Consider the following 26653-nt stretch of genomic DNA (forward strand, 5'->3'; position numbering starts at 1 on the left):
AGCAAAGAAGAGAAGGTTAAGTCTGAGGCAGTCGGGAACTATCACAGGAATCCAGACAGGAAATGTTAGGCAGGAAGTGAGAGACACTGAGGTAAGAGAGGAGAGGACAAACTCAGGAGATATTTAAAATGGGACTAATTGGCTATGGGTAGTAATGGGAGGAAGAAGTCAAGGGGCAACCACAGTTGTCGAGACTGCTCTTCAGGTGAGTGTTGGAAATCCATAAAAATATAAAATGCAGGAGAAAAGGAGGTTTGGGGGGTGGGGTGATGAATTTTGTTTTCTGAGATCGTTCATTTGGAGATGTTCGGTAGGCAGTTTGATATTTGAAGCAGTAACTCAATGAGAGATCTTGCCTGAAGATGTGAATTTGTAGCTCCGGTCTATGGATTACAGTTGAAGCCATGGTAGTTGAAATTAACCAGGGAAAATATACAATGTGAGAAGAGGACCAGTGTTACAGTGGCACACAGTCCAGAGTTACCGAGATTTTGGATTACAGAAGAGAAGTGCAGTAAATAAGAAATCGAGTGACTACAAAAAAAGTCCTCAGAGTTGAAGAAAATGAGCATTATCTTCTTGGCTGTGTTTTCTACCTGTTGTTAAGATTTTCCGAGATGCACTGGTTTTTGATATCACAATTATTACAATTGACTGGATTTCAAGGCACCTCTACTTTGTGCTGAAAGAATCACAAAATGGAATGCAAATATTTGATGTAGATCTTGAAAACAAGGTGAAGTATCCCAGGAAGCTGAAAATTTGCAACAGAAATTCAACAATAATCTCTTTTTCTGTATATCCTTTCTTAAGGTATGTGAAGCGTGAGTGTCTGTTTCTATTGTGATGAAACAGACATAGACATATTTAATGTAGTATCTTTGGTTTAATATTAGAGTCAATGTTGGGACAGTAAGATACTTAATGTTCTTGATGTTAACTTATAGTAATTCTACATATAAATGATGAGCCTACAACCACCAATATATAAAATTAATCCATACTGACAATTCCACTAACCTAAAGTTAGGTTAATTACCAGAGGGAAACCAAAGGATATTTTTATACCAGTGAATTTAATAATATCCCCAGTTGGTAAGGACAAGAAGGGGACTGAGACAGCAGCAGGAAATGAGCAGGAGATAGAAAGGAAGCATGTTTTCCATAGTAAATGCTATTCTGGGCTCATCCATCTTTAATTAATGTCCTTATGAGATTAATTTTAAGGCTTCCATTCAGCAACTGAATAGCAGTTTCTCCAGCTGAAGAGTTATATTTTGTTTGTGCCATAAGCATGGTTATAGTCTATCTTGAAACTAGATTGGTAACTAGTATTAAGAAACAGAAACAAACTTGAGAGGAAGGGAATGGAGATGGTGTTGATGAAAAGTATGCAAATATGTTTCATATTTAGAGCCAGTAATGAGCCATTTAATACAATGCCTAAGGTCATTATAGTCCAAGGCTTTCGTTGCAAACACATTTATTGAGAAATCATTGGAAAATGCTACAAACTAGACTTCTTGTGATCTCTTCCATCAGAAGGTTATTGAACACTGGGACATGTTCTTTTTAAAGGTGGCATCTGTCCCCACAATCATTAGAAATGATTGATCTTCATTAGAAACTGATATTTGCAATGATATGTTTTACTCATTAAGTTGGAGTGTCCTTTTGTTCCTATAGTCGCCTGTATTGGACAGAAGTTTCTGATTTTGGATCTCAGATGTTCTACTACAGTATTATCAACCAGACCTTGCACCGAATTTTGCAACCCCCAGCCAGAAACCATCCAAATGGAAGAAGCCAATGTTCTTGCAATGTGACTGAATTCGAGTTAAGTGGAGCAATGACTATTGATACCTCTGACCTAAAGAAACCACGGATATACTTTGTCAAGGGGCAAGAGATCTGGGCAATGGATCTGGAAGGATGTCAGTGTTGGCAAGTTATCATCATGCCTGCTCTGCTTGGTAAGACACTCGTGTGTGTAGTAGATCTTCACTAATAATGGCAGCCCCTCCTGTCCCATTAAAAAGGAGTTACATTCAACCTATACTCAAAGGAATATGTGTGTGTGTGTGTATATATATATAGTATTTGCTCCAGACCGTGCCAAATGTTTTTGTAGAATTCAAATTGTTTTCAGGTAAATTGTACATAGGCATTCACATAATTTTCTGGATCTGTGGGGGGCTTTTTTTGTTGTTATTTTATAATTAACAGTAGAACTACAACTTATTGAGCTCAACTATGTGTTCTAAGCAGGCTACTAAATGTATTATCTCATTTGATCTTCAAAACACCTCAGTGAAGTAGATACTAGTATCCACATTTTACAGATGAGGAAATTGAGGCTGAGAAAGGTAATTTGTCCAAAGGGCCATAGTTAATAGAGGAGCTGGTATCTGAAACTGAGCCTAACTATGGCATCCCTGATCTTCCCACCAGTACTCCACCCCCATGCTGATGATTTCATTGCCTCCACGTTCAGCATGACTTGGTCAATACTTGACAGGTCTATCTGTTGAAATTCACAATCTTGTGGAGGAAATATTTGAAAGTCTAAAGTCACTTGGAAGTCTTCTAATTAGGAGTAATTGCAAAAGAAAAAAAACACTCTAAATACCCCCATATATTCTTAAGGGTCTAGTCCTCACTATCCAATCACTAATCACGTGTGGTGATTTAAGTTTAAATTAATTAAAATTAAATAAAATTCAAAATTTAATTCCTCAGCCACACTAGTCACATTTTAAATGATCAAAACCCACAGCGGCTAATGGTCACTGTATTGGGCGGCACAGATGTCAAATATTTCCATCATCAAAAGTGCTACTGGGGAGCCTTCCCTGGTGGCGCAGTGGTTAAGAATCCACCTGCCAGTGGAGGGGACACGGGTTCGATCCCTGGTCTGGGAAGATCTCACATGCCATGGAGCAATAAAGCTTGTGTGCCACAACTACTGAGCCCACGTGCCACAACTACTGAAGCCCACGTGCCTAGAGCCCGTGCTCCGCAACAAGAGAAGTCACCACAGTGAGAAGTCTGAGCACCGCAGCAAGGAGTGGCCCCGCACGCTCACTGCAGCTAGAGAAAGCCCATGTGCAGCAATGAAGACCCAATGCAGCCAAAAACAAACAAATAAATAAATTTATTTTTAAAAAAGTGATATTGGGTATTGCTGGTTTATATAGTAAAGTTTTGAAATTGCAAATGTGTGTGTGTCTGTGTGTTGTAACTTTATGTATGGTTTTGTTGACATACCAGCCAGAGTTTTTTTTTTAAAATTAATTAATTAATTTATTTTTGGTTGCGTTGGGTCTTCCTTGCTGCGTGTGGGCTTCCTCTAGTTGCGGCGAGTGTGTGGGGGGTCTCTCTTCCTTGTGGTGCGCAGGCTTCTCATTGCTGTTCTCTCATTGTGGAGCACAGGCTCTAGGCACGCGGGCTTCAGTAGTTGTGGCACGTGGGTTCAGTAGTTGTGATGCATGGGCTTAGTTGCTCTGTGGCATGTGGGATCTTCCTGGACCAGGGCTCGAACCCATGTCCCCTGCATTGGCAGGTGGATTCTTAACTGCTGAGCCAACGGGGAAGCCCCCAGAGCCTTTTAGAAGCAATTCCAATATACTTTCAATGGGCTTAAGAGTGGAGATAATGTTCTGAACTTCTCTTATTAGGAGAATAACTTGATTCTGTTGAATGTGTGACAAAGACCCTTTCCTTGATCAAACTTTAATTGCTTTTTTTTTTTTTTATTTTGGGCCACGCCGAGTAGCTTGCTGGATCCTAGTTCCCCAACCAGGGATTAAATCCGTGCCTCCTGCAGTGGAAGCACCGAGTCCAGAGTCCTAACTATTGGACCACCAGGGAATTCCCGGATCAAACTTTAGTTACGCTCCTGTGAGCCCTTTTCTCAACTAGACCTCAAACTTGGTCTTCCCTGTCCATCCTTGCTGAGTCCAGTTTTAGCAAGAATCTTGCCAAATCAGTTTAGAGAGAATCCCTCATCTTGGTATCTGATAAAGTTCTTCACCCCCACCCTTGATGTTCTTGGCCAAAAATCCTATGAGGCCAGTTTAGCAAGAATCCCCCTCCCACTGATGTCTCCTCTTAGTAATTTTCTTGACTGCTCTCTCCCTCTGCTTGTTGGATATAACCCCCAGTTGTCTTTGGAGTTGTGCACATCTCCCTCCCCTACTGCAATATTGCAGCAGCCTTGATTAAAGTCTTCCTTACCATTTAAACAAGTGTCAGAATAATTTTTCTTTAACATCTGATACACAAGAGTTATCTATTGGGCCATTGTTTTATAGCTATAGAACTAGTCAGTCTTTCATGAAGCCAAAATTGAAATCCATAATCCAAAAATTAGAAAATTAAAATGACTTTAGAGATCATTTAGCTGACATAATATTGGAAGAAATCCCCTCTACCAAAACAGCCTTCTTTGAGCACCTGTTTATAAAACAATTTACTGCCTTATAAGGAAGTCTGTTTAATTTTTGCACAATTCTAAACGCTAGATATTTTTCTTATGTTTAGCCGAAGTTTTCTCCCCATTCCTCTCATTCATTGGCCTGAGTTCTGACTTCTAAATTTACAAAGAATAAATCAATCACTTTCCACATGATAGCGACTCAACTATGTGGAAACAGCTGCCATAGCCCATGCTAAGCGCTTCCTTTAGAGGAAAAAATTCAAGTATCTCTAAGTACCCCTTAGGTGGTGTGACTTCTAGATCTTTCTTTGCCCTATTCACCCTCCTGAGGTTTCGCTCTAGCTGCTTAGTTCTCTTAAATGTTGTCCCATAAGGACTCACTGTACTTTCAGTATGTTCTGGTCAGCACAGAGGGCCTGTGCCTTCCTAGGTCTTCTTTTACTGCAGCTAAAAGTGACATCAGGCCTTTGGGCTGCCTGCCATTTGAAGAACCCATAGTCTTTTTCATGTTAACTATTATTAAGCCAGAATTTCTTTCATTCCTTATTTACAGTTTTAATTTTAACCTTGGATTTAGGATGTTATATTTGTTGCTATTAAATTTCAATCCATTTCACGATTCTGTTGTGGTATTTTTGAATAAGTCAAAGACTGAATGTACTAGGGACAGTAAGAATCATGTATTATCTGCAAATTTGATAAATATGTTTATTATGCATTCATTCTAAATCACTGATAAATATACTGAGCAAGGCGCTGAGCCCTGTGCCTCAGCTAATACCTCCCTTCAGTTGGTGTTGTTTGGGGTGGGATCACACAGGTAAGCTTTAAATCCTGGCTCTGCCCTTGACGAAATTTGTGGCCTTGAGGGGAATTATTTAACCCCTCAAGGGGTTATATAATCATAGTATTTGCTTTGTTGGCTTGATATGGAGCTAAAATGAGAAAATATCTGTAAAATCCTTAGGCTAATGACATAAAGGTATTATTTTTTCATATTGAAATAATAGAAAGATTCAAAATTTCTCAGTTATGCTATAGAAAAAGGATTTCACATATTGCTTAGAGTAGAAAATGTCAGATATGTATTTTGTTCTTTATGTTCTTTTCTGTTTTTCATCAACAGGAAAAATGCTTGTTAGCTTGACTGTGGATGGACAATTTCTCTATTGGATCTCCACAGCAAAGGACAGCACACAAATTTATCAGGCAAAGAAAAGCAATGGGACCATCCTGTCCCAGGTGGAGGCCCTAAGTAGTAAGCATATCTTGGTTTACAGTTCAGTTCTGCAGCCTTTTCCAGGTAAGAGAGTCACATACTTAATCAGCTTGTTCTCCCAGTTTAGGGTCAGGAAAATTTCATAATGTTTCCTCCTCCAGGGCTGTCCCTCCAACTCTTCGTTGTGCTCTCAGCATTGCTCCAAACGGTCAGGGTTTGGTGCACGTTGTGATTGCTGTTTGCCCTGGGTCACAATTTATCTCTATCTGTATACATGGCTTGGGCTGTGGCAGGCTACTTTAGACACGGGAAACCCTTGTCCTGTCATTCTCTCTGTCTATCCTCTTTGTCTTCTCAGTCCTATAATTTCCCTTCTTTTTGTCTTTTTTCTCCCCTGATGATATTTTAGACCTCCCAGTGGTGTCAAAAAGCTTTGCATAACATTTCAGGTCTTTTTCAAGGTAAAATGCCTATGTATTATAGGATTAGATATGTCAACCACTTAGCGTGTACATTTGTGCTACCATTTTTATTAAGTTTCTCTCGTTTGTTTAATGTGTCACTCATGAAGTTTTTTAGTGTTGTGCTCTTCACTCTATTTTCCCCACACATCCTCTGGGTTTTGTATAATGCAATGACTTTTAGGAATGCATGTATCACATTATGGCAGAACTGACTATATATTTTTTGCTGAGAGTCATAATAAAATAAATGTTTGAAATATAAAAACCAACCAACCAAAAACAAAAACAGCACTACATAGCCTCATGGGTGACATTCAAACCTAAAGTGGTCTCTGAGTTTTTTCACAAGCTCTCTCTGCCATTAAAGTCACAATGTCATTCTAAATTCAGTATAATTTCCTCTTAGAGAGGGAGAGAAATGAGTAAAATAAACCCTCTTTGCTTAAATGTATTCAGTTATAAAATACGTAAGTTATACAATATGAAAACATGGGAGAACTTATAAATAAACTGAGTGCATATTTTGGTGAAATAATTCATTTAAGAGATTTAAAAAATCCATGCAATATCTGTTTGAGTTTGAACACACACGCATATCCCTAGAAATAAAAGTCCTAAAGATAACATCAGTTTTCATAATCGGAATTCATTGAAAAATATGATTGATATAATGCTCTCATTACTTTCTTCAAAATAAAAAAGGGTCAACTTAATTTGCTATTCACTGTCTAGGTACGTAATTAAGGGTAGTTTAGCTCCATCTGCTGGAAATTGTAAGCAATTACCAGTTATTTTGCACTCTTCCCCAGGCGTTTAACATGTTCAAAACGTATGAAAAAAAACGTGTCTTCCTGTCCTGAATAACATTTCCAACACTCCAATGTACCATACCTTGTCAGTTAAATAAAAAGAAAATATGATATTATCCTTGATGTTAGATAAATCTGCTGTTTCTCTTGTACGTACATGTGTATATATTTAATCTTTTTATTATTATTTTAGATAGAGCATTTCTGTCTCTAGCTTCAGATATTGCAGAGCCAACTATACTTAACACCACTAATACCAGCCTCACAATCAGATTACCACCTGTCCAGACAAACCACATGTGGGATGGCATCACCAGTCCCACTCCCACATACCTGCTTTATTACAAAGAAGTAAATGACAGGAAGAACAGCTCTGAACTGAAAGATAGAATGCTGGTAAGGTTGGAGCCCGTTGTCTTTGTCTTTTCACAAGATGCCTTTTTTTGATATAAATCCTCAGCCATAGTATTTTCTATATTATGTTCTGAAACACACTGTGATGCTAACTTTTACAGATGACTGAGCTACTTGTAATGAGGTGGATAGACCTAGAGTCTGTCATACAGAGTGAAGTAAGTCAGGAAGAGAAAGACAAATACCGTATGCTAACACATATATATGGAATTTAAGAAGAAAAATGTCATGAAGAACCTAGGGGTAAGACAGGAATAAAGACACAGACCTGCTAGAGAATGGACTTGAGGATATGGGGAGGGGGAAGGGTAAGCTGTGACGAGGCGAGAGAGAGGCATGGACATATATACACTACCAAACGTAAGGTAGATAGCTAGTGGGAAGCAGCCGCATAGCACAGGGATATCAGCTCTGTGCTTTGTGACCGCCTGGAGGGGTGGGATAGGGAGGGTGGGAGGGAGGGAGACGCAAGAGGGAAGAGTTATGGGAACATATGTATACGTATAACTGATACACTTTGTTATAAAGCAGAAACTAACACACCATTGTAAAGCAATTATACTCCAATAAAGATGTAAAAAAACCAAAAACATACTGTGTTCTATCTAGTCTCTTGTCTACGAGTAAGTTAAGCTTCAAGGAAATATATTAACCCTAATCAGTCGGTAGATTGCCTTATAGTGACTGTTTCCTGAGTGTCCTAAAAGAGCTGGGTTTGTTTCCCTCCCTAATTATCTAATTATCCCCAGAAAGTGATAGAGACTTGTTTTTGTGGCCATTCCAGCAGATTGAGGGGTAAGAAATGAACTGGACAGAAAGAACATTTCTGTATACCTTTCCTCCATAGCATGTAGCTAATATAAAAATTGTACATTATATTTTTGTTTATTTTCTATATGTTGTGAAATGTGTTGTTATACAGAGACTACGTTTTTATTCATCATTGTATTCCTAGCACCTAGATACTACTTGGCATTGTATAGGCATTACTAGATATTTCTTGAATGAATGAATGGAGACAATTCATTCCATCATTGGCCTGGGTGTTCCAGTTGTCTTTGAGATGGAATTGTATGTATCCAGTATTTTTCTTTGTGCTTATTTTATAATCAAGTCAAAAGGTGAAATTGACCATCATCTATTGGAGGTTAAGCACTATATACTTTCTTTCTGATTCTTGTAACTTCCTTTATTTTGTCTATTTTTAAAAAATATATTTATTTTTGGGCTTCCCTGGTGGCACAGGGGTTGAGAGTCTACCTGCGATGCAGGGGACGCGGGTTTGTGCCTCCGTCCAGGAAGATCCCACATGCCGCGGAGCGGCTGGGCCCGTGAGCCATGGCCGCTGAGCCTGCGCGTCCGGAGCCTGTGCTCCGCAACAGGATAGGCCACGGCAGTGAGAGGTCCGCGTACCACAAAAAATATATATATATATAAATATATATATTTATTTATTTATTTTAAAATTTTGTCTATTTTAACCTTTCTTTACACATTTCTAACAGGAGTCGTTTCAGAGACAGATTGGATCATTTGGCTGACCAAGATTGGGTTTCTGTCATTTCTCTTATTAGAGCTTATCTCTTATTGTCTTCATAATGATTAATATGGGCCAAAGGCAGTGAGTGGTTCTCAAACTTGACAGCACATTGAAGCTTTTAAAATTTCTGAGCCCATGCTTCACCTCAGACCAATGCAATCAGAATCTTTAGGGGTGGGACCCAGGTATCAGTATTTTCTTAAAACTTCCCAGATGTTTCCAAAGTGTAACCAAAATTGAGAACCATTAGTGTAAGGAAAGCCTTTTTAGTTTCTTAAAGTTTATTTCTGAGAATGATTAGATAATGTAGCTTATTCTTTTATTGTATTCACGGATGTGTCACATCCTTACAATACCTTCCTGCTGAATTTCTAATGCAACGCTAATGAGATAGTGTGCTCTGGGAATTCAGCTTCCTAAGTGAAATGATTATGTCACAACTGACTGAGGCTGCCAATCATTTGGCATTTATTCTTGGAGACATTCTGGGCAGACTAGGACAGTGAAGATTGTCACTCATGATCCAAGATTTAAAGATGAATTAAAAATATTTGAGTCTTTTAGTTTTTTTCTCTTTGATTAAATAATTTCTCCCTGTTTGTACAAAAAATAAGACACTGATTTTTTAAAATTAATTACAGGAATTTCAGCAGAGTATAGCCCTTATTGAAGGTTTACAACCATTTTCAACATATATGATACGGACAGCTGTAAGGAATTATTATTCAGATCCTTTGGAACAATTACCTCTGGGAAAAGAGATTTGGGGAAAAACTAAAAGTGGAGGTGAGTTACGGGTGCAGTGTGGGATTTTCTAGAGTGGAATTTTATGATATATGTGCTTGTGTGTGCCTATATTTGCTTTTTGGGGTTTTTTTAAAAATAAATTTATTTATTTATTTTTGGCTGCATTCGGTCTTCGTTGCTGCGTGTGGGCTTTCTCTAGTTGCGGCGAGTGGGGGCTACTCTTCGTTGTGGTGCACAGGTTTCTCATTGCAGTGGCTTCTCTTGTTGCAGAGCATGAGCTCAGGGTGCGTGGGCTTCATTAGTTGTAGCATGCAGTCTCAGTAGTTGTGGCCCACAGGCTTTAGAGCACAGGCTCAGTAGTTGTGGTGCATGGGCTTAGTTGCTCTGCACCATGTGGGATCTTCCCGGGCCAGGGCTTGAACCTGTGTCCCCTGCATTGGCAGGCAGATTCTTAACCAGTGAGCCACCAGGGAAGCCCTATACTTGGTTTTTATCTGGATGCTAAGTTATCTTTATTATGTGAGTTTTTTTAAGCTTAATAAGAAAAATGTATTTCTAGGAGAATATTCTGTTGACATGATCCTTACTCGAACACCAGAAGATGATGGAAAATATCCCATCAAAATGAAAAGCAACTACATGGCAAAACATCATCATCAATTCTATGTGTCTGGAAACACATTCTTTGGTCTCACCTCACAGTGTCACTCTCTTCCCATGTATTTACAGGTCTCTGTACACGTGGTGAAACCTAGGAAAGCCAAGCCTTTTCTCTATGCGAATTTTACCAAGGCTACTGAGTTGTAAAGTAATATAACATCATTGCCTTAAAGAAAGTGGATTTAGAATCTGAAAAGGTGTTGTAAGAGGTGGCGATTATTACGAGGGGAGGCCATTTCTTTCACACATCTCTGATGCCATTCACAAAACTCACCCGAATTGGATTATTCATCATTGGCCATATCCTTGAGCGGCAGCCAGAGAATGATTTAGTCATTAGGCAAAAATAAGCGAGAGCCTTTCAGGCAGCCTGTTAACTTCCATTATGTAGGAGGCTGGCTTTCCTTTGGAACATCTGTCATTCATTCTGCTCACATGATATGCCTATTCCTCAATCAAGACCCTATTACTTCTTTCCATCTTTCAGTGCTGTTGCAACATGCCTTATTGTGCACTGCTATTTATTTCAGTCCCAGAGGCGGTTTGGCTCATTAACACAACCGTGCAGTCAGACACCAGCCTCGTTATATCCTGGAGAGAATCTCACAAGCCAAATGGACCGCAAGAGGCAGTCCGCTATCAGGTGGCAATCTCTCAACTGGCTCCCATTCCTGAGACTCCACTAAGGCAAAGTGACTATCCAAATGGGAGGCTCTCTCTCCTTGTTACTAGACTGTCTGGTGGAAAACTCTATGTGTTAAAAGTACGGCGAGTATATTGGGTACTTTTATTGCCATTCTCAAGTGCAAGGTTCTAGAAAAGTTAAGCAATTGTTCTTTTCTACAAAAAGGTTCTGGCCTGCCACGCCGAGGAAATGTGGTGCACGGAGAGTCATCCTGTCACTGTGGAAACGTTTGACACGCCAGAGAAACCTCATGCCTTGGTTCCAGGGAACACTAGTTTGCAATTAGATTGGAAGGCTCCATCTAATGTTCACCTTATCAGATTTTGGTTTGAACTCCAAAAGGTACATCTCACTGCACACTTTTTTTTTTTTAGTTTTATTTATTTATTTTTTTGGCTGCTTTCGGTCTTCATTGCTGCACGTGGGCTCTCTCTAGTTGCGGCGAGCGGGGGCTACTCTTCGTTGCGGTGTGCAGGTTTCTCATTGCGGTGGCTTCTCTAGTTGCGGAGCACGGGCTCTAGGGCACGTGGGCTTCTGCAGTTGTGGTGCGAGGGCTCAATAGTTGTGGCTCACAGGCTCTAGAGTGCAGGCTCAGTAGCTGTGGCACACAGGCTTAGTTGCTCCACGGCATGTGGGATCTTCGCAGACCAGGGCTCGAACCCGTGTCCCCTGCACTGGCAGGCAGATTCCTAACCACTGTGCCACCAGGGAAGCCCTCGCTGTACACTTTTAATGCAAATCTTTGTTTTATGCTATAGAATAAATCAAAAGGCCTTTTAAAAGATATCTCTAGGGCATCCAGTTGTATAAATGAGCAATATATTTGACAAGATTCATTGATTCAGGTTTGCCAGATAGAAGTGGTATAATTTCTGACGGAAAAAATTCCCAGTGAGATTCATTTGCTCCTAAAAGGCTTCACATAAAAGGGTATAAATTATGGTTTACTGGTTTCATAATGTTTTACTTACTTTAGATGTTACCATCATGGCTCTTCAGTTTAAAGTCCATAGCAATTTGCTGTTTTCTATGAAAAAAAATGGAAAGAAATGAACAAACATAAATCTAAAACCTTGTTTAGAAATGTTCTTTCAGCCATTTCAGGGCTGAATAGCAACAGGAGAGAAGTAAAATATAAAACTAGTTTATTCTAAACTAGTTGGATCTTGGCATGTAAACTAGTTTAAATGGCTCCTCATTCAAAAATCTTCACGCTTTAACCAATGTAAAAATGCCCACTGAATTTAAGCATCAGTTAATCTAATTAATTCACTGCTAGGGAAAGTCTACATTAATTTTTATACTGATGTACTTAATAGATGATTAAGTTTTTATAACTGTAATGTTTCATTTTTCATTATTATATATTTGTGTGTCCGCATTTGTAAAGATTGGTTAGGAGTGTTTTGTTTAGTGGGAACTTAAAAACAAATCAGTATAGTCATGACCTCACTTTTCTTTAAAAATGGAGTTGCGGGCTTCCCTGGTGGCGCAGTGGTTGAGAGTCCGCCTGCCGATGCAGGGGACACGGGTTCGTGTCCCCGTCTGGGAAGATCCCACATGCTGCGGAGCGGCTGGGCCCGTGAGCCATGGCCGCTGAGCCTGCGCGTCCGGAGCCTGTGTTCCACAACGGGAGGGGCCACAACAGTGAGAGGCCCGCGTACCGCAACAAAACAAAACAAAACAAAAACAAACAAACAAAAAAAAATGGAGTTGCTCCCCAGAGGCTTAAAATTTTTCTATGTAAAATATTTTTTATAATCTTGTACTTTTAGATAAAAACTATGAAAAATATAAAACAGCAGTGAATATTAAGTTGGTAAGACCAAAGACCATAGTTCAATCAGATCTTTTCCATTAAGCATGTTTATGATGATTTGTTGCCTATTTAAAAATTGGTCATTTCATAAAACTTCAGTTTTAAATTGGAGAAATTGAAGGATCATCTCTTTGGGGACATCTATTTAGGTGAGCTTAATGTGGTTCAGTCTGAGGTCAAGGGGAGGGATGTAAAGCTCATTTCCCACATCAAAGACGTGAACTGAGGAAGGACCTTAGAGGTGATGACTCCAGCCTCTCGTTTTACTGATGAGAAGCCAGGACCCAGTAAGGCACCCTGATGAGTCAGATATCACAACCGTGCAGGGGAGGACCCTCAGGGCTGACTCATCCTTACAGAGGTTCTCCTTGGTTCATACACAGAAGGAACATGAGTCATCGTCACCCACCCAGCTTCGCAAAGTTTGGGAGAGGGGCAGCAGACAGGGGCCACCTGGCTCAGTCCTCATGACTTTCATGTGATGCTTTTTCTTTCAAAACTTCCACTACACTTGCTCAGCACAGGTTCCAGATAGACCACTTAAGAAATCATGAAGCTGAACATGTAAGATAGTAATTTCTACATGCGTGACCACCTACAAGTACTAACTGATGAGCACAGTAGAAGGCTATGTTACATCTAGTTAGAAAGTTCTATTTCTTTTGAGCAAGTTGAATCTAACTCATAATGATAGGACAGCTAGCAATGGTCCTGTAACTCCACACTGAAACTGAGGGGTGAGTGATGAGGGTGAGTAAATATTTTAATGAATTTTTTTTTTTTCAGAAAGGAAAGGAGAAAAGGATAAACTTCCAGTCTTCATCTTTTCCTTACATGGAAAAATGAGGGAATTAGAGCACAAGGCTAAATTTTTATCTTGGTCTTAAATTTCATAGATTCTTTCTCACAACAATGTATAGCAGAAGAACATATTCAATTTAAGATTGAGGAGAAACAAATAATTTTGCTTTGGTAAATTTTTTTCATGGAAATTCATTACAATTGTCTTTTTCTCAGCTGTCCAGGGGAATCCCTACCAGAACCAAACATTTCTGAAATTTCAGTCTCTGAAACTGAGACACGGTGTTTGCACCATAGTCTGCACCATTTCCCTCACACCCTTGCCCAAGAATTTGGAAATCCTCTGTGGTAGCCTTCCCCCCCTGCACCTGTTGGCCTCTGATGAATGGAAAATCCCAACTCCCTTGTGATTTACTGGGGTAGCCTGTGGTACCTCTCCAAGCTGATGGTCTGCCCAGAACATTCATTGCTGTGGTGAGGTCAATACTCCACAGTTTTCCAGCAAAGCCCCTGGTCAAACATCTCCCTGACATTCCAAGGAGCTCTGATAATTTCTGGTTGGTGTGGAATGTTGGGCCATCTAGACTATTCACTGAAGGCTTCTATGACAGAGCATTAAGGAGGCAGGACCAAAAAGGGCTAAAATTTTTGAGCCAGGGCTCAGCATTTCTCTCGCTTTGTCTCTCTCAGAAAGTTCAGCATAAATATTAAGGACCCAGTGCATCTGTTTCATTAGGCTATATGTCTCAGTGGGATTGAGACATTCATGAGTTTAACAGGCAATGTCTCTGACATCAGCATTTCTGGTTTTTGTTTTTTTTTCATTCCTTCTGTTCCTCTTTCTTTCTGGAACCAGGTGGTCTACTTCCTGAAGGTGCTACAGAGAATCATTTCTAACTGAACAGAAAACTAATATAAAGTGCCCATCCAATGAAATGGCATGACCTTGTGAGTGCTAAGTGAAAAAGGAGATGTAAAGTCAGGTTTATTTATGGAAACTGACCTTCTTAGGAAACTCTACTGAGGAAAAGACAAGAAGAACCCTTGACAGAATGCCGCTGTCTTTTCCTATTTGTACATCGAAAAAAATCATCATTTTCAAACAAGATATTAAGAGTCCAAACATACAAATTTTTTTAAAGCAGTGTTTCAAAGAAAGAAGTTTAAGATAGCTATAATTAGAGACCCAGTGAAATGAAAGTAACATTTCCTATAGTTAACTTGTAACCTTGCTATTTAGTGACTGAGTGATGGTGGGCAAAAATGTCCTTCTTTTAGGGAACTAGGCTTCCTATGTATAAATATAAGGAATGTTGGTTAGATGTCTGAAGAGGGTTTGGGGAGGAAAAACTAAATGTTTTAATTTATAAGTCACTGTGGACTTCTTCAAAGAATCAAAATATGTAAAAATATTATTACTTTGAAGTTAGCAAATCCGTGGAATTGAAAGTATCACTGTTTTGATCCATCATTTCCCCTCAGGTGTAAATTTGTGTTCTCAGTCATCCTGATTTAATAAAAATGCCTTTGATTAGGGATAACAAGAAGTCAAGCTCTGAATCTTCCCTGATGATATATACTCAGGGGTGCACTTCCCACCTTGGACTTATCTTAAGGACCATCATTCAAGTCACTTATAGCTTGTCATAAAAAATAAAATTGCTGTTGGTGGTAAGGATAATATTTGGGATCAACCACTCATAAAGGAGCTCTTATTTTTTAATAGAAAGTAAACTTTAAATTTTAATTGCCACAAGATTTTGAATTTCTATGTTTAAAATGTTTTTCTTAAAGAAACAAAATGTTAATTGAGACTTCTTTTTCTAGTGGAAGCACAATGAGTTTTACCATGTTAAAGCTTCGTGCAGCCAAGGTCCTGCTTATGTTTGTAACATCACAGGTCTACAGCCTTATACTTTCTATAATGTCCGAGTAGTGGTGGTGTACAGGACAGGAGAAAATAGCACCTCACTTCCAGAAAGCTTTAAGACTAAAGGTGAGTACTAACATATTCCGCACTTAGAAAACTTTAGACGTTTCTCAATTCCTTTCTCATCGCTTACTTCACTAATCCTAGAGGTTGAGATTTTTCTTAAAAGAGTAAATTACTATCTCTAGAGCCTGACTGAAGAAACTGAAAAGAGGTAGGAGTCCTTACTGGCAGTAATGAGATAATACTCATCTGGTCTTGCAGGATCCTGAACTGGGCAAAATTATTTCAGTATTCTGATTTCCTGTCTAGCTATGATATTTTGCAGTAAGAACTAAATGAAAACAGTGTCACTGAGTGTTCAAATATTTACTACTGACTACTATAACCAGATGCCCAAAATAAAAAATATTTAACAAGTATATTAAATTAACTAGTGTTCTAAAAGGTATACTATAACTCCAAGTTGATCCCTATAGGAATCAAGGGAAAGTGCTCCCAAACTTACAATAATTCTTTTTATTTGCATCACTTATTTCGTGTCAGGCTAAGATCTATTGTTACTCCTGTCACTAATCCATCTAATCTGTCACTAATAAAAACCTCAGTTACACATTTAAAAATATGCAATCATATGAGAATTTTTGAATATTTCTTGAATAAAATTTTTGAATAATTTTCTGAATATTCCTTTAATATATCTGGCTTTCCTCTGAGTAAATACAGTCTATAGAAAGATGTTTTGCAGAATATTTTATACTTCTAACATACAAATCAGATTTTCTTTTGTTTCCAAAGCTGGAGTCCCAAGTAAACCAGGCATTCCAAAACTATCAGAAGGGAGTAAAAATTCAATACAGTGGGAAAAAGCTGATGATAATGGAGGCAGACTTATGTACTATATCCTTGAGATCAGGTATGTCCGTTTGCAAAAGTGCTTTGTAAACTACAAAGACCTAAGCAGTTAATTGTAAGGTATTATTAGATCAAAAGTAACACTATTTATGAACGTGTATTCATAAATAAACACAAAGGATCTTTAGTTTAAGGGCCTTGCATGCATCATTAGGTTCTTTGCACAATTCCTAGTGGTCAGCCTTGGCACTCAATTACAAGGCAGGTAGTCATTCTTCTCAGAAATCTGCAACTGCCTGTGGATGGAAACAATTCAATCTTTTGAGCATGTAACTAATATTTACTTAGTACCTATTCTGAGCTGACGTTTGATGTTAGATGACGGTATGCATGTAAATTTCTGAGGTTAATTTGTTTTAGGAAGATGAATAAGGTCTAGTGAGAATTGACAATGAGTTAGGTATTTTTCAGAATGTAAAATCAGGTCAACATCCGAAATGGCCTGCAGTGTGTAGGCAGCCCAGGATTCCCTCTCTATTGTCAAGATTACAGTTTGTAGTGTGTTCCCAGGGACTGAAAATGTGCCTTTGATGAAAACCTGATGAACATATGCAACCTCAGATCTGGCCAGTATGGGGAGCTCTGTGAATCATAACTGGCTCAGATGGGCTGATGTTGTGCCAGCTTGAGGGGCGAATTCCAAATTCCACAGACACTCCCCTCACGGGACTCTGAAGCCATCTTTTAAGATGCTCCAAGGACAAAAGTCACTTCCATAATTATAGTCCTGGCAACTTGAGCTTCAGATCTATTTTTGCTTCATCTTGCTCTGGCATTCCCATAGCCTTAAAAAAATTTCCTGCTCATGCTAGAGAATTATGTTGGCCATATTTCTAACTGAAACTTTCTTGAAATTTCTGTCACTTTTTTTTTTTTTCATGCAGAGTGAAATACATTCTGACCTGCAGAACCATCCTGGTGGTCTGTGACTGCATTTATGTTCACCAACCAGGCCACACCACTAGGACCCCTGTAGTGTATTCCCCTCAGTAACACCTTAAGTGTATGGCTCCATAAATACTCTGCATTTCCTTGCCCCCAAGTCTCTGCTCTCAGGAGAGGGACTATGGTATAATAGAATGCATTATCTGTCTCAGAGTACCTGACAGTATCTCAGAATATCTTCTTCAGTCAGGATACTCGTGTGTACTTGCTGATGGTGCAGTGGTGGTCGTAGCGCAAGGTGCATGCACTTGGGAGCTGAGCTGACTGTATGAGTTTTCCAGGGAAGCTGGAACAAAGTACGACCAACTGGGTGGCTTAAAACAACAGATATTTATTCTCTAGCAGTTCTGGAGACTAGAAGTCTGAAATCAAGGTGCTGGCAGGACTGCGTTCTAGGGAAGCATCCTTCCTTGCCTCTTCTTAGCTTCTGGTGATGCCTGGCAATCCTTGGCATTCCTTGGTCTGTAGATGGATCACAACAGTCTCTGGCTCTGTCATCACATGATGTTCTCCTTGTATGTGTCTGTGTCCAAATTTCTCTTTCCTAAGAGGGCACTGGTCATTGGATTTAGGGCCCGCCCTCATCCAGTATGATCTCATCTTGACTTAATTACATCTGAAAAGACCCTATTTCCAAACAAGTTCACATTCACAAGGTCTGGGCGGCATGAATTTTGGGGGGAATTATTCAACCCAGTACACAGACCATGTTTAAATCCTTGCTTTATTGCTTTCTTAAACTTAAGTTTTCTCATCTGTAAAATGGGATGATGATATCTACCTCTTTAGGTTGTTGAGAAGATTCAATGAAATGAAACAACATGTGAAAAGCCCCAGTACGGTGTGTTGTAAATAGAAGGTGCTCAACAAAGGAAGCATTCTTCCTTCTCTTCCTCAGTGGCCAATATCCGTGAAGAGACCCTTTATACATTTTTAAGGGTCTCTTTCTCTTGGATCAGCGTTGTTTGGGTTGAACAATGAAATTGCCAATGCCCAATGTGAGACTTCACACAATGTACAAAATCACTGTGTCCTGCAGCTTTACTTAGGATGGTCCTGAGGTCACTTAGCTCCTGGTCACAGTTGTGACCATCCTTGCTGCCCTTGCTCATTCCCTGTCCCTCAGAGGCTCAGCCCTTGCTGTCCTTGGTGCTCTTTCAGGACAACCACTCAGTTAGTGGGAGCAGAACTGGCTTCCATTACTTATCCTCAAGGTTACTGTGGGTTGGTACTAAGTCCTAAAACGGCTGTGGTCTGAGAAGTTTCAGATTTGAAAAGTTCGTTGTCAGAAAAGACATAATCGGAAGGCCTTGAACTTGCCTTCAGTCTGTGGTTCTGTTAAAAGTAATTTCAGTTATGTCTTTCGAACCCAGCTCTTGTTCTCTTCCCATGTTTCGTTATGAAGAATAATGAGGATTGACATTGAGGTAGTGTAGGCCAATATAAATGGAAGCAATGAAACTTGGAATCTCAGATACAATGATAACTTTGGTAGCTGAACTATTTTATTTTCCTTTTCAATTTTATGTTCTGTATTTTATCCAGATATGGTATCAGTAAATGACAGATAGCATAAGACACCAAAAATTAAGAAAAATAAAAAATTCCCAGTTAAAAAGTATGAAATAATTGTCTTATGTGTTTGGAATTCTGAGGAAGGTTTGCACACCCTAGTAGTAAGAAGAGGATCTTCAGCTTTCTCTTGGCCATTGATTATTCGTAATTTTCCAGATGGGCTGAGTTGGTTGGCTCCAGGCACTGCTGGGATGACTTTATAAGACTCTGCTATGTGCTGTAGCCAAACCATGTGAGAGGAATGAAATCAAGGGCAAAGTGTGCAACAGGAGCCGCTTTGGAGTTCTGTCATTAAATGATATATGAGCACCTAGAAATAACACATATATTCTCTTGTATATTTCCTATATTTATAACTTTGCTCTTTCTTTTGCAGTAAGGGCACTTCAAAGAATTCACAGAACCAGAATTTAATGTGGAAGATGGCATTTAATGGCTCATGCAGTAGCATTTGCACATGGAAGCCCCAAAACCTGAAAGGAACATTTCAGTTCAGAGCAGTAGCTGTAAATAATCTGGGTTTTGGTGAATATAGTGGAATCAGTGAGGATATTATATTCGTTGGAGGTATGTTATCATGTCTGTCTATATACTAACTTATTACACAAAGGTTCAGAGGTAAAGATAGGTGAATTCTTAGCATTAAATTGGGTGAATGTATAACTTCACAAATCTATCATTGAAACTATTGAACTATTCATTTCATCTGATGTGATCTTCCTGAAACATCAAGATCGGCATGTCCTTTTTCTCCTCAGTAACAATCAGCTAATCGTTAGCGCCCACCACATCAAGTCCATGTTCCTAGATGGATTTCCAAGGTTGTCCACAGTCTGGTTTTTATCCAGCTTTATTATTCTGTTCCTGGTACTCTCATCTGCTACACAACAGGCCTGAAACTCTACTTCCCGATATCTATATCTTCCACTGGGTAGCCTATTTTTGTTCATAACACATTACCTTTCTAATCACATAGGCTAGAAATCTCAGTACCATGTAGGATCTTCCCCTCTATTCGGCCACCAAGTTCTGTTGATTTTATTATCTTGATTTCTGTCTAATGAGTTTGCTTCTTCCTATTCCTACTTTGACTTTCCTAATTTAAGCTACCATGTCTAGCCTGTGCTCTTGGCTTAATCCTACTGCTGACAGTTAATCCAGCTGAAGCACAATCTGGATCACTTCACTGCTCTCTGAAATGCTTGAAATGGCTCTCCATTCACTGCCTTCAGAATCAAGTACAAACCTTTCTGTGGCATTTAAGGCCTTTCGTGACTTGCCCTCTGATTGTGGTTCATCTTTCCTGATATTTATCCTTATGCTGTAGCCATGTCAGACTGGTAAAAAACTTTCATGACACTGGGTCCTCAGCCTTTGTTTCCCTCAGCCTAGAATGCAGGCTTGTACCACCTACCACTTGTCCTTAGCTGGGATTTCCTTTCTCTCACTTTCTGTCAACTGAAATTCTTCTCATCCTTCAAGGCCTAACTTTATTATTTAAAAATATTTTTTTATTAACATCTTTATTGGAGTATAATTGCTTTACAATGGTGTGTTACTTTCTGCTTTATAACAAAGTGAATCAGTTATACATATACATATGTCCCCAAATCTCTTCCCTCTTGCATCTCACTCCCTCCCACCCTTCCTATCCCACCCCTCTAGGTGGTCACAAAGCACCGAACTGATCTCCCTGTGCTATGCGGCTGCTTCCCATTAGCTATCTATTTTACGTTTGGTAGTATATATATGTCCATGCCACTGTCTCACTTTGTCACAGCTTACCCTTCCCCCTCCCCGTATCCTCAAGTCCATTCTCTAGTAGGTCTGCATCTTTATTCCCGTCTTGCCCCTAGGTTCTTCATGACATTGTTTTTTCTTTTTTAGGTTCCATATATATGTGTTAGCATACAGTATTTGTTTTTCTCTTTCTGACTTACTTCACTCTGTATGACAGTCTCTAGATCCATCCACCTCACTACAAATAACTCAGTTTCATTCCTTTTTATGGCTGAGTAATATTCCATTGTATATATGTGCCACCTCTTCTTTATCCATTCATCTGTTGATGGACACTTAGGTTGCTTCCATGTTCTGGCTATTGTAAATAGAGCTGCAATGAACATTCTGGTACATGACTCTTTTTGAATTCTGGTTTTCTCAGGGTATATGCCCAGTAGTGGGATTGCTGGGTCCTATGGTAGTTCTATTTGTAGTTTTTTAAGGAACCTCCACACTGTTCTCCATAGTGGCTGTATCAATTTACATTCCCACCAACAGTGCAAGAGGGTTCCCTTTTCTCCACACCCTCTCCAGCATTTGTTGTTTCTAGATTTTTTGATGATAGCCATTCTGTCCGGTGGGAGATGATATCTCATTGTAGTTTTGATTTGCATTTCTCTAATGATTAATGATGTTGAGCATTCTTTCATGTGTTTGTTGGCAATCTGTATATCTTCTTTGGAGAAATGTCTATTTAGGTCTTCTGCCCATTTTTGGACTGGGTTGTTTGTTTTTTTTGATATTGAGCTGTATGAGTTGCTGGTATGTTTTGGAGATTAATCCTTTGTCAGTTGCTTCATTTGCAAATATTTTCTCCCATTCTGAGGGTTGTCTTTTCGTCTTGTTTATGGTTTCCTTTGCTGTGCAAAAGCTTTTAAGTTTCATTAGGTCCCATTTGTTTAGTTTTGTTTTTATTTCCATTCCTCTAGGACATGGGTCAAAAAGGATCTTGCTGTGATTTATGTCATAGAGTGTTCTGCCTATGTTTTCCTCTAAGATTTGATGGTGTCTGGCCTTACATTTAGGTCTTTAATCCATTTTGAGTTTATTTTTGTGTATGGTGTTAGGGAGTGTTCTAATTTCATTCTTTGACATGTAGCTGCCCAGTTTTCCCAGCACCACTTATTGAAGAGGCTGTCTTTTCTCCACTGTATATTCTTGCCTCCTTTATCAAAGATAAGGTGACCATATGTGCATGGGTTTATCTCTGGGCTTTCTATCCTGTTCCATTGATCTATATTTCTGTTTTTGTTCCAGTACCATACTGTCTTGATTACTGTAGCTTTGTAGTATAGTCTGAAGTCAGGGAGCCTGAAGGCCTAACTTTAAATGAACCCATTGTGATGCTTAACTGCTGCTCCTTAGGCAAAATGAGCTATTGCATTTTATACACACACAGCCCATTATTCTATACAAAACTGACATCATTCTTATTTGCATTATAGTTAGTTATCTGGAGAAGAGCTCAGTAAACCTTGTCTGCAAAGAACCAAATAGTAAATATTTTAGGCTTTCTGGCCTATATTCAATGATCTCTGTAGCATCCTCTTTTTTTTTCCGAATAATATATATATATATATTTTTTAATTAATTAATTTATTTTTGGCTGTGTTGGGTCTTCATTGCTGCGTGCAGGCTTTCTCTAGTTGTGGTGAGTGGGGGGCTACTCTTTGTTGCGGTGCTCGGGCTTCGCGTTGTGGTGGCTTCTCTTGTTGTGGAGCATGGGATCTAGGTGCACGGGCTTCAGTAGTTGTGGCTCACGGGCTTACTGGCTCCGCGGCATGTGGGATCTTCCTGAAATAGGGCTTGAACCCGTGTCCCCTGCATCGGCAGGCGGATTCTTAACCACTGTGCCGCCAGGGAACTCCTTCAAATAATATTTTTAAAATGTAAAAATTATTCTTAGTTCATGAATAGTACAAAATCAGGCTGCTGTGGCCAGATGTGGCCTGCATGCCACAGTTTGCCAGCTCTGGTCCACATGTTTGTCTCCTCTGCTCAATGAAACTATCTAAGAGCAGGTACCATGTTATCATGTTTATATTCCTCAGTTCAGTACTCATGGAATTAAATGTACATGAACATGTTATAGAAGAAATAATACTCCCAACCATATAGTGCGTGAAGACTGAGACTTCTTTGTCCCAAATTCGCTAAAAAGATTATACATGTTTCCTCAGCCATTTTAAAGTAGGAGACGGGGTGGGTATATCCCAACGATGTACTGGTAAACCAGATCATTGGAAAAGAAAAAAAATAAGAAGAAAACCTTGATTTTGATTTCTCATGGTGTAAATACTCTCACCATGATTGATTTCAAGCTACCGATGGTTTAACAAGTGGCTTGCAAAAAGTCCAATAGGAGCTAACTCTGGCACATCTGGCATATCACTGAGACAATCTAGTTTTACTCTTTGAATTAATTTCTCTTTCTCATTTATTTTATTAGATGGTTTTTGGATATCAGAAACAAGCTTTATACTTACTACTATAATTGGAATATTTCTGGTTGTTACAATCCTATTGACCTTTGGTAAGTATAGTAGATTTAGAAATATAGGTAATAAACTATTTATTTGATCATATTACTTGATTTAATCTCTGAGTTGATTTAATTTTTCACAGGAAATAAATTTATAAAGTTCACAATATTACCACTAACTCCTGTGAATTTTTTTTTCTAATCTGGGGTAACTTTTATGAAAAATAAATCTGTATTTACACTTCACAGTATACTTTAGATAAAACTACTTGCAAAGGCACCAACTTTAGCCTTCTTTAAAACAGTATTACAGATTGGCTATCTAACAAGTGTTTTGTGACTTATAGTTTGAAATAAATAAAAGAAAAATGACTCTGGGTATAAAAAAATTGTTTTTTTTATAGGGAAACCAGTGACAATCCTTGGTCAGGATAGTTTAGGTCTCCAGGCAGACAGCCTGGTCTAGAATGAGCAGGGCCTCTTGCAAAAGATCCATTTCTGCCTTATAGCATTCAATACTCTCTCTTGCAGATGTCTGGCCTGCTTGTTTCCAATCCCTGCTCATTTGTAAATGACCAGGAAAGCAGAAGAATTAGGTTAGATAGATAGGAAGCTAGCTATTTCCCACCACTCATTTTATACTAATGTATTGGTCTTAAAAGTCTTTTTTTTTTTTTTCTCAAGATTTAATGATGAGAAAATACAGTGACAGCTCCCAAAAGGATGATTAAATATTGGACCTATGGGGTTACCATAGTGGATCATACATCCTGCTTCATTCTTATTGTTTCAGCATAATCATTATCCCCAAAATGTTCTGGTTTGGATTATAAGATATATGGTCACCCTGTCATTATTAACGTATGAGTCCCTGACATGCTGAAACATTACAAAAAAAGACATGATATTTACCGGAAGAGAACACTCAAGCGCATATTCAGGAAACAGTAGTTTCTTTTTTTTTTTTTCAAAAATAGGGGAAAGTTTAAGGAAAAGTTACAAACATAAAGTTGAACTCTCAGGATAAAGAAAGCCAATATTTTACTAAGTGTTCTAAATCTATATTCTTCCCAAAACTGATTGGAGTCATAAGCTATTAGAGAGCACATTGAAACTTGAATTGAGATTGCTCTTCAAAGATTCCACACCAGACAATATATGGAATATGTTATTTCTTCAGCTCACTTGGAAAGCTAAATATTTCAGCTGACCCTGCCAGGATTTTAAACTGTGGTTCCAGGGAGTCTAAGTATTGCACAGCTGATGTTTGTGCCACTAAGCCAGCCCCCTCCAGAATTATGCATATGACTGCAGTATATTTGGCAGTTGGCATATAGGCTTGACTGTCTGCTTTCCTACTGGGAAGGAGCATTACATGAAGAGTCCTTCATCTGACCTTTGCCTGCCTACTTGTACATCACCATTGTTTAAACCCATAACTCTAGTGGATGAACATGAGATAATTTCAGACAAGCTATTGTGCTTTCAAGACATCCTATGGATATCTGACTTTCGCAGGACTTAAAGGTCTTTATTGTACTTGGAACTCACAGATTTTTGAGTATAGGTAAGCTAATTTGGTTCTTTTGCTTTTAGTAGCAGTGTATGCGGTTTTACCGGTAGGATTATGCGAGCACATGAGAAAAGATTGAATTATTCAAATAATGAAAACAGCAATTGTTTAAAAATTTGTATTGTGCAGAGGGCTCTCATCAGTCATACTTATAAATACAAAATTGAAGCAAGGGTTTTAAAATAAGCATCGACAGCTTTCACTTTGGTGAGTGGTTATATCTACTGTGCAACATGAGCCTGACGCTGGGAGCAAAGGAAAATAAACTGTAAAATACAATTGCTGATCTCAGGAGCTTGCCATTTAATGGGGGAGGTAAGACATACCTGTACGAAAAGATAAATAGCAGGATATGTGTTAAACAGCAATAAAAGGAAATAGGAAATGTAGAAGACAGTGACATAGCCATGCTGACTGAGAGCCACAGTTGGTCTTAGAAGTTCAGAGATGAGAGATCAACAGAGGTTGCAGAGGTCTCGGAAGGCATCCCTGAGGATGTGGGGCCTCATTCTGGGCCTTTAAAAATGAAGAGGGATGGTAAGAGCATTTCAGGTTTGAAGAATTGCATTAGTAAAGGTACTTAAGATCTCTCCCTGTTGTGTGGTCCCTCAGACAGAATTTCACTTGCATAAAACTCTCACCTGTTGGGTACTGAAGCTACTATGGAATAAAGTTCAAATTTTAATCATCATCTCACAAAGCATCCTTGCTGTTTTCAACTTCTGAGCCAATATTCTAGTATTGATGGGCGATCTTAATGATATAATTGTATTTTAATCTTCAAAAGATATTACTTATGTTTCATGATTATAAAAATAATATTTGCCCATTGTATGAAGAAGACAATACAAATCGCCCATGATCCCACAGCTAGGGAGGATCACTGCTAACACTTGGTAGATTTCATTCTAATAATTTTTCTATGTATTTGAGTATGTGTATTATGAAAAACAATGAATATACACTCTTGTACTCTGCATTTTAAAATAAAGCATGCCATTATATTGAAAGCATTCCTCAGGTCTGCTGAGGAGTATAACCTGGACATATCTGGATTCAGAAATGAATTTGTTCACTAATAATTATTATGCAAGTTTGTTTTGGTTTATTTTGATTCTAGTTTATGGGTGATTTTGAGAAATAAGTTCTGATATTAAGTTGCTTCAACTTGTTTATAACAGCAATAAGAAATATATTAAAATTTACTCTGAGAAGTGAGATATAATGTGATGTGGTATAAGTTATGTGTTTTCATATGGCTTTGTACCTGGATTTAGTTATTCTATTATGGGCATATTTTTTCAATCAAATTCTGTTATTCTATCAATAGTGTTCTTCAGTATAAACTTTAAAATTGTATTGTTAGCATTTCCTAAAGAAAAAGAAAGCAATGTTTCATTTTGTGAATTATGATCTTTTGTCTTTATAGTCTGGCACAGAAGATTAAAGAATCAAAAAACTCCCAAGGAAGGGCTGACGGGTCTCATAAATGAAGACAAAGAGTTGGCTGACCTTCGAGGTCTGGCCGCTGGAGTAGGACTGGCGAATGCCTGCTATGCGATACAGTATGTAACCTGGGCCGGCATTATGGGGCACCTAGATGGAGAGAGGGCAGCTCTAAAGAGAGTGCCCATGCATGCCACGTTACGCAGGACTGTCCTGCTTTATGCCCATATTATTCTGGCATATTCAAAAGTAACATCCCCTTTCACTCTCAAATGTGACCTGGGATGGATGGCAAATTATGTTGTTATCCTATCCTAAGAAAAATAAACAGAAATTAGTTGTTTTCTAGTGTCTTATCACATAGTTTGAAAGTCAGTAAAACAAGGAGATAACTACTACGTGGAAGGGA

At 38.8% G+C, this 26653-nt stretch overlaps 1 protein-coding gene across 1 annotated transcript in view; it reads left to right on the forward strand.

The window, feature by feature from the left end:
- ROS1 (ROS proto-oncogene 1, receptor tyrosine kinase) overlaps positions 1-26653 on the forward strand; it is a 112188-nt gene that overhangs the window by 57252 nt on the left and 28283 nt on the right. The window contains 13 exon segments of the mRNA XM_027079691.1: positions 608-813; positions 1687-1973; positions 2402-2404; positions 5565-5741; positions 7124-7326; positions 9526-9670; positions 10822-11054; positions 11142-11318; positions 15424-15592; positions 16325-16442; positions 19338-19528; positions 23193-23276; positions 26228-26363. Of these exon segments, the coding sequence (XP_026935492.1) occupies positions 608-813; positions 1687-1973; positions 2402-2404; positions 5565-5741; positions 7124-7326; positions 9526-9670; positions 10822-11054; positions 11142-11318; positions 15424-15592; positions 16325-16442; positions 19338-19528; positions 23193-23276; positions 26228-26363 (2129 nt within the window).

This window comes from Aethalodelphis obliquidens, unplaced genomic scaffold (assembly GCF_003676395.1).
Source record: "Aethalodelphis obliquidens isolate GAN/ISIS:26980383/991018 unplaced genomic scaffold, ASM367639v1 scaffold3, whole genome shotgun sequence".
Taxonomy (NCBI): Eukaryota; Metazoa; Chordata; class Mammalia; order Artiodactyla; family Delphinidae; genus Aethalodelphis; species Aethalodelphis obliquidens.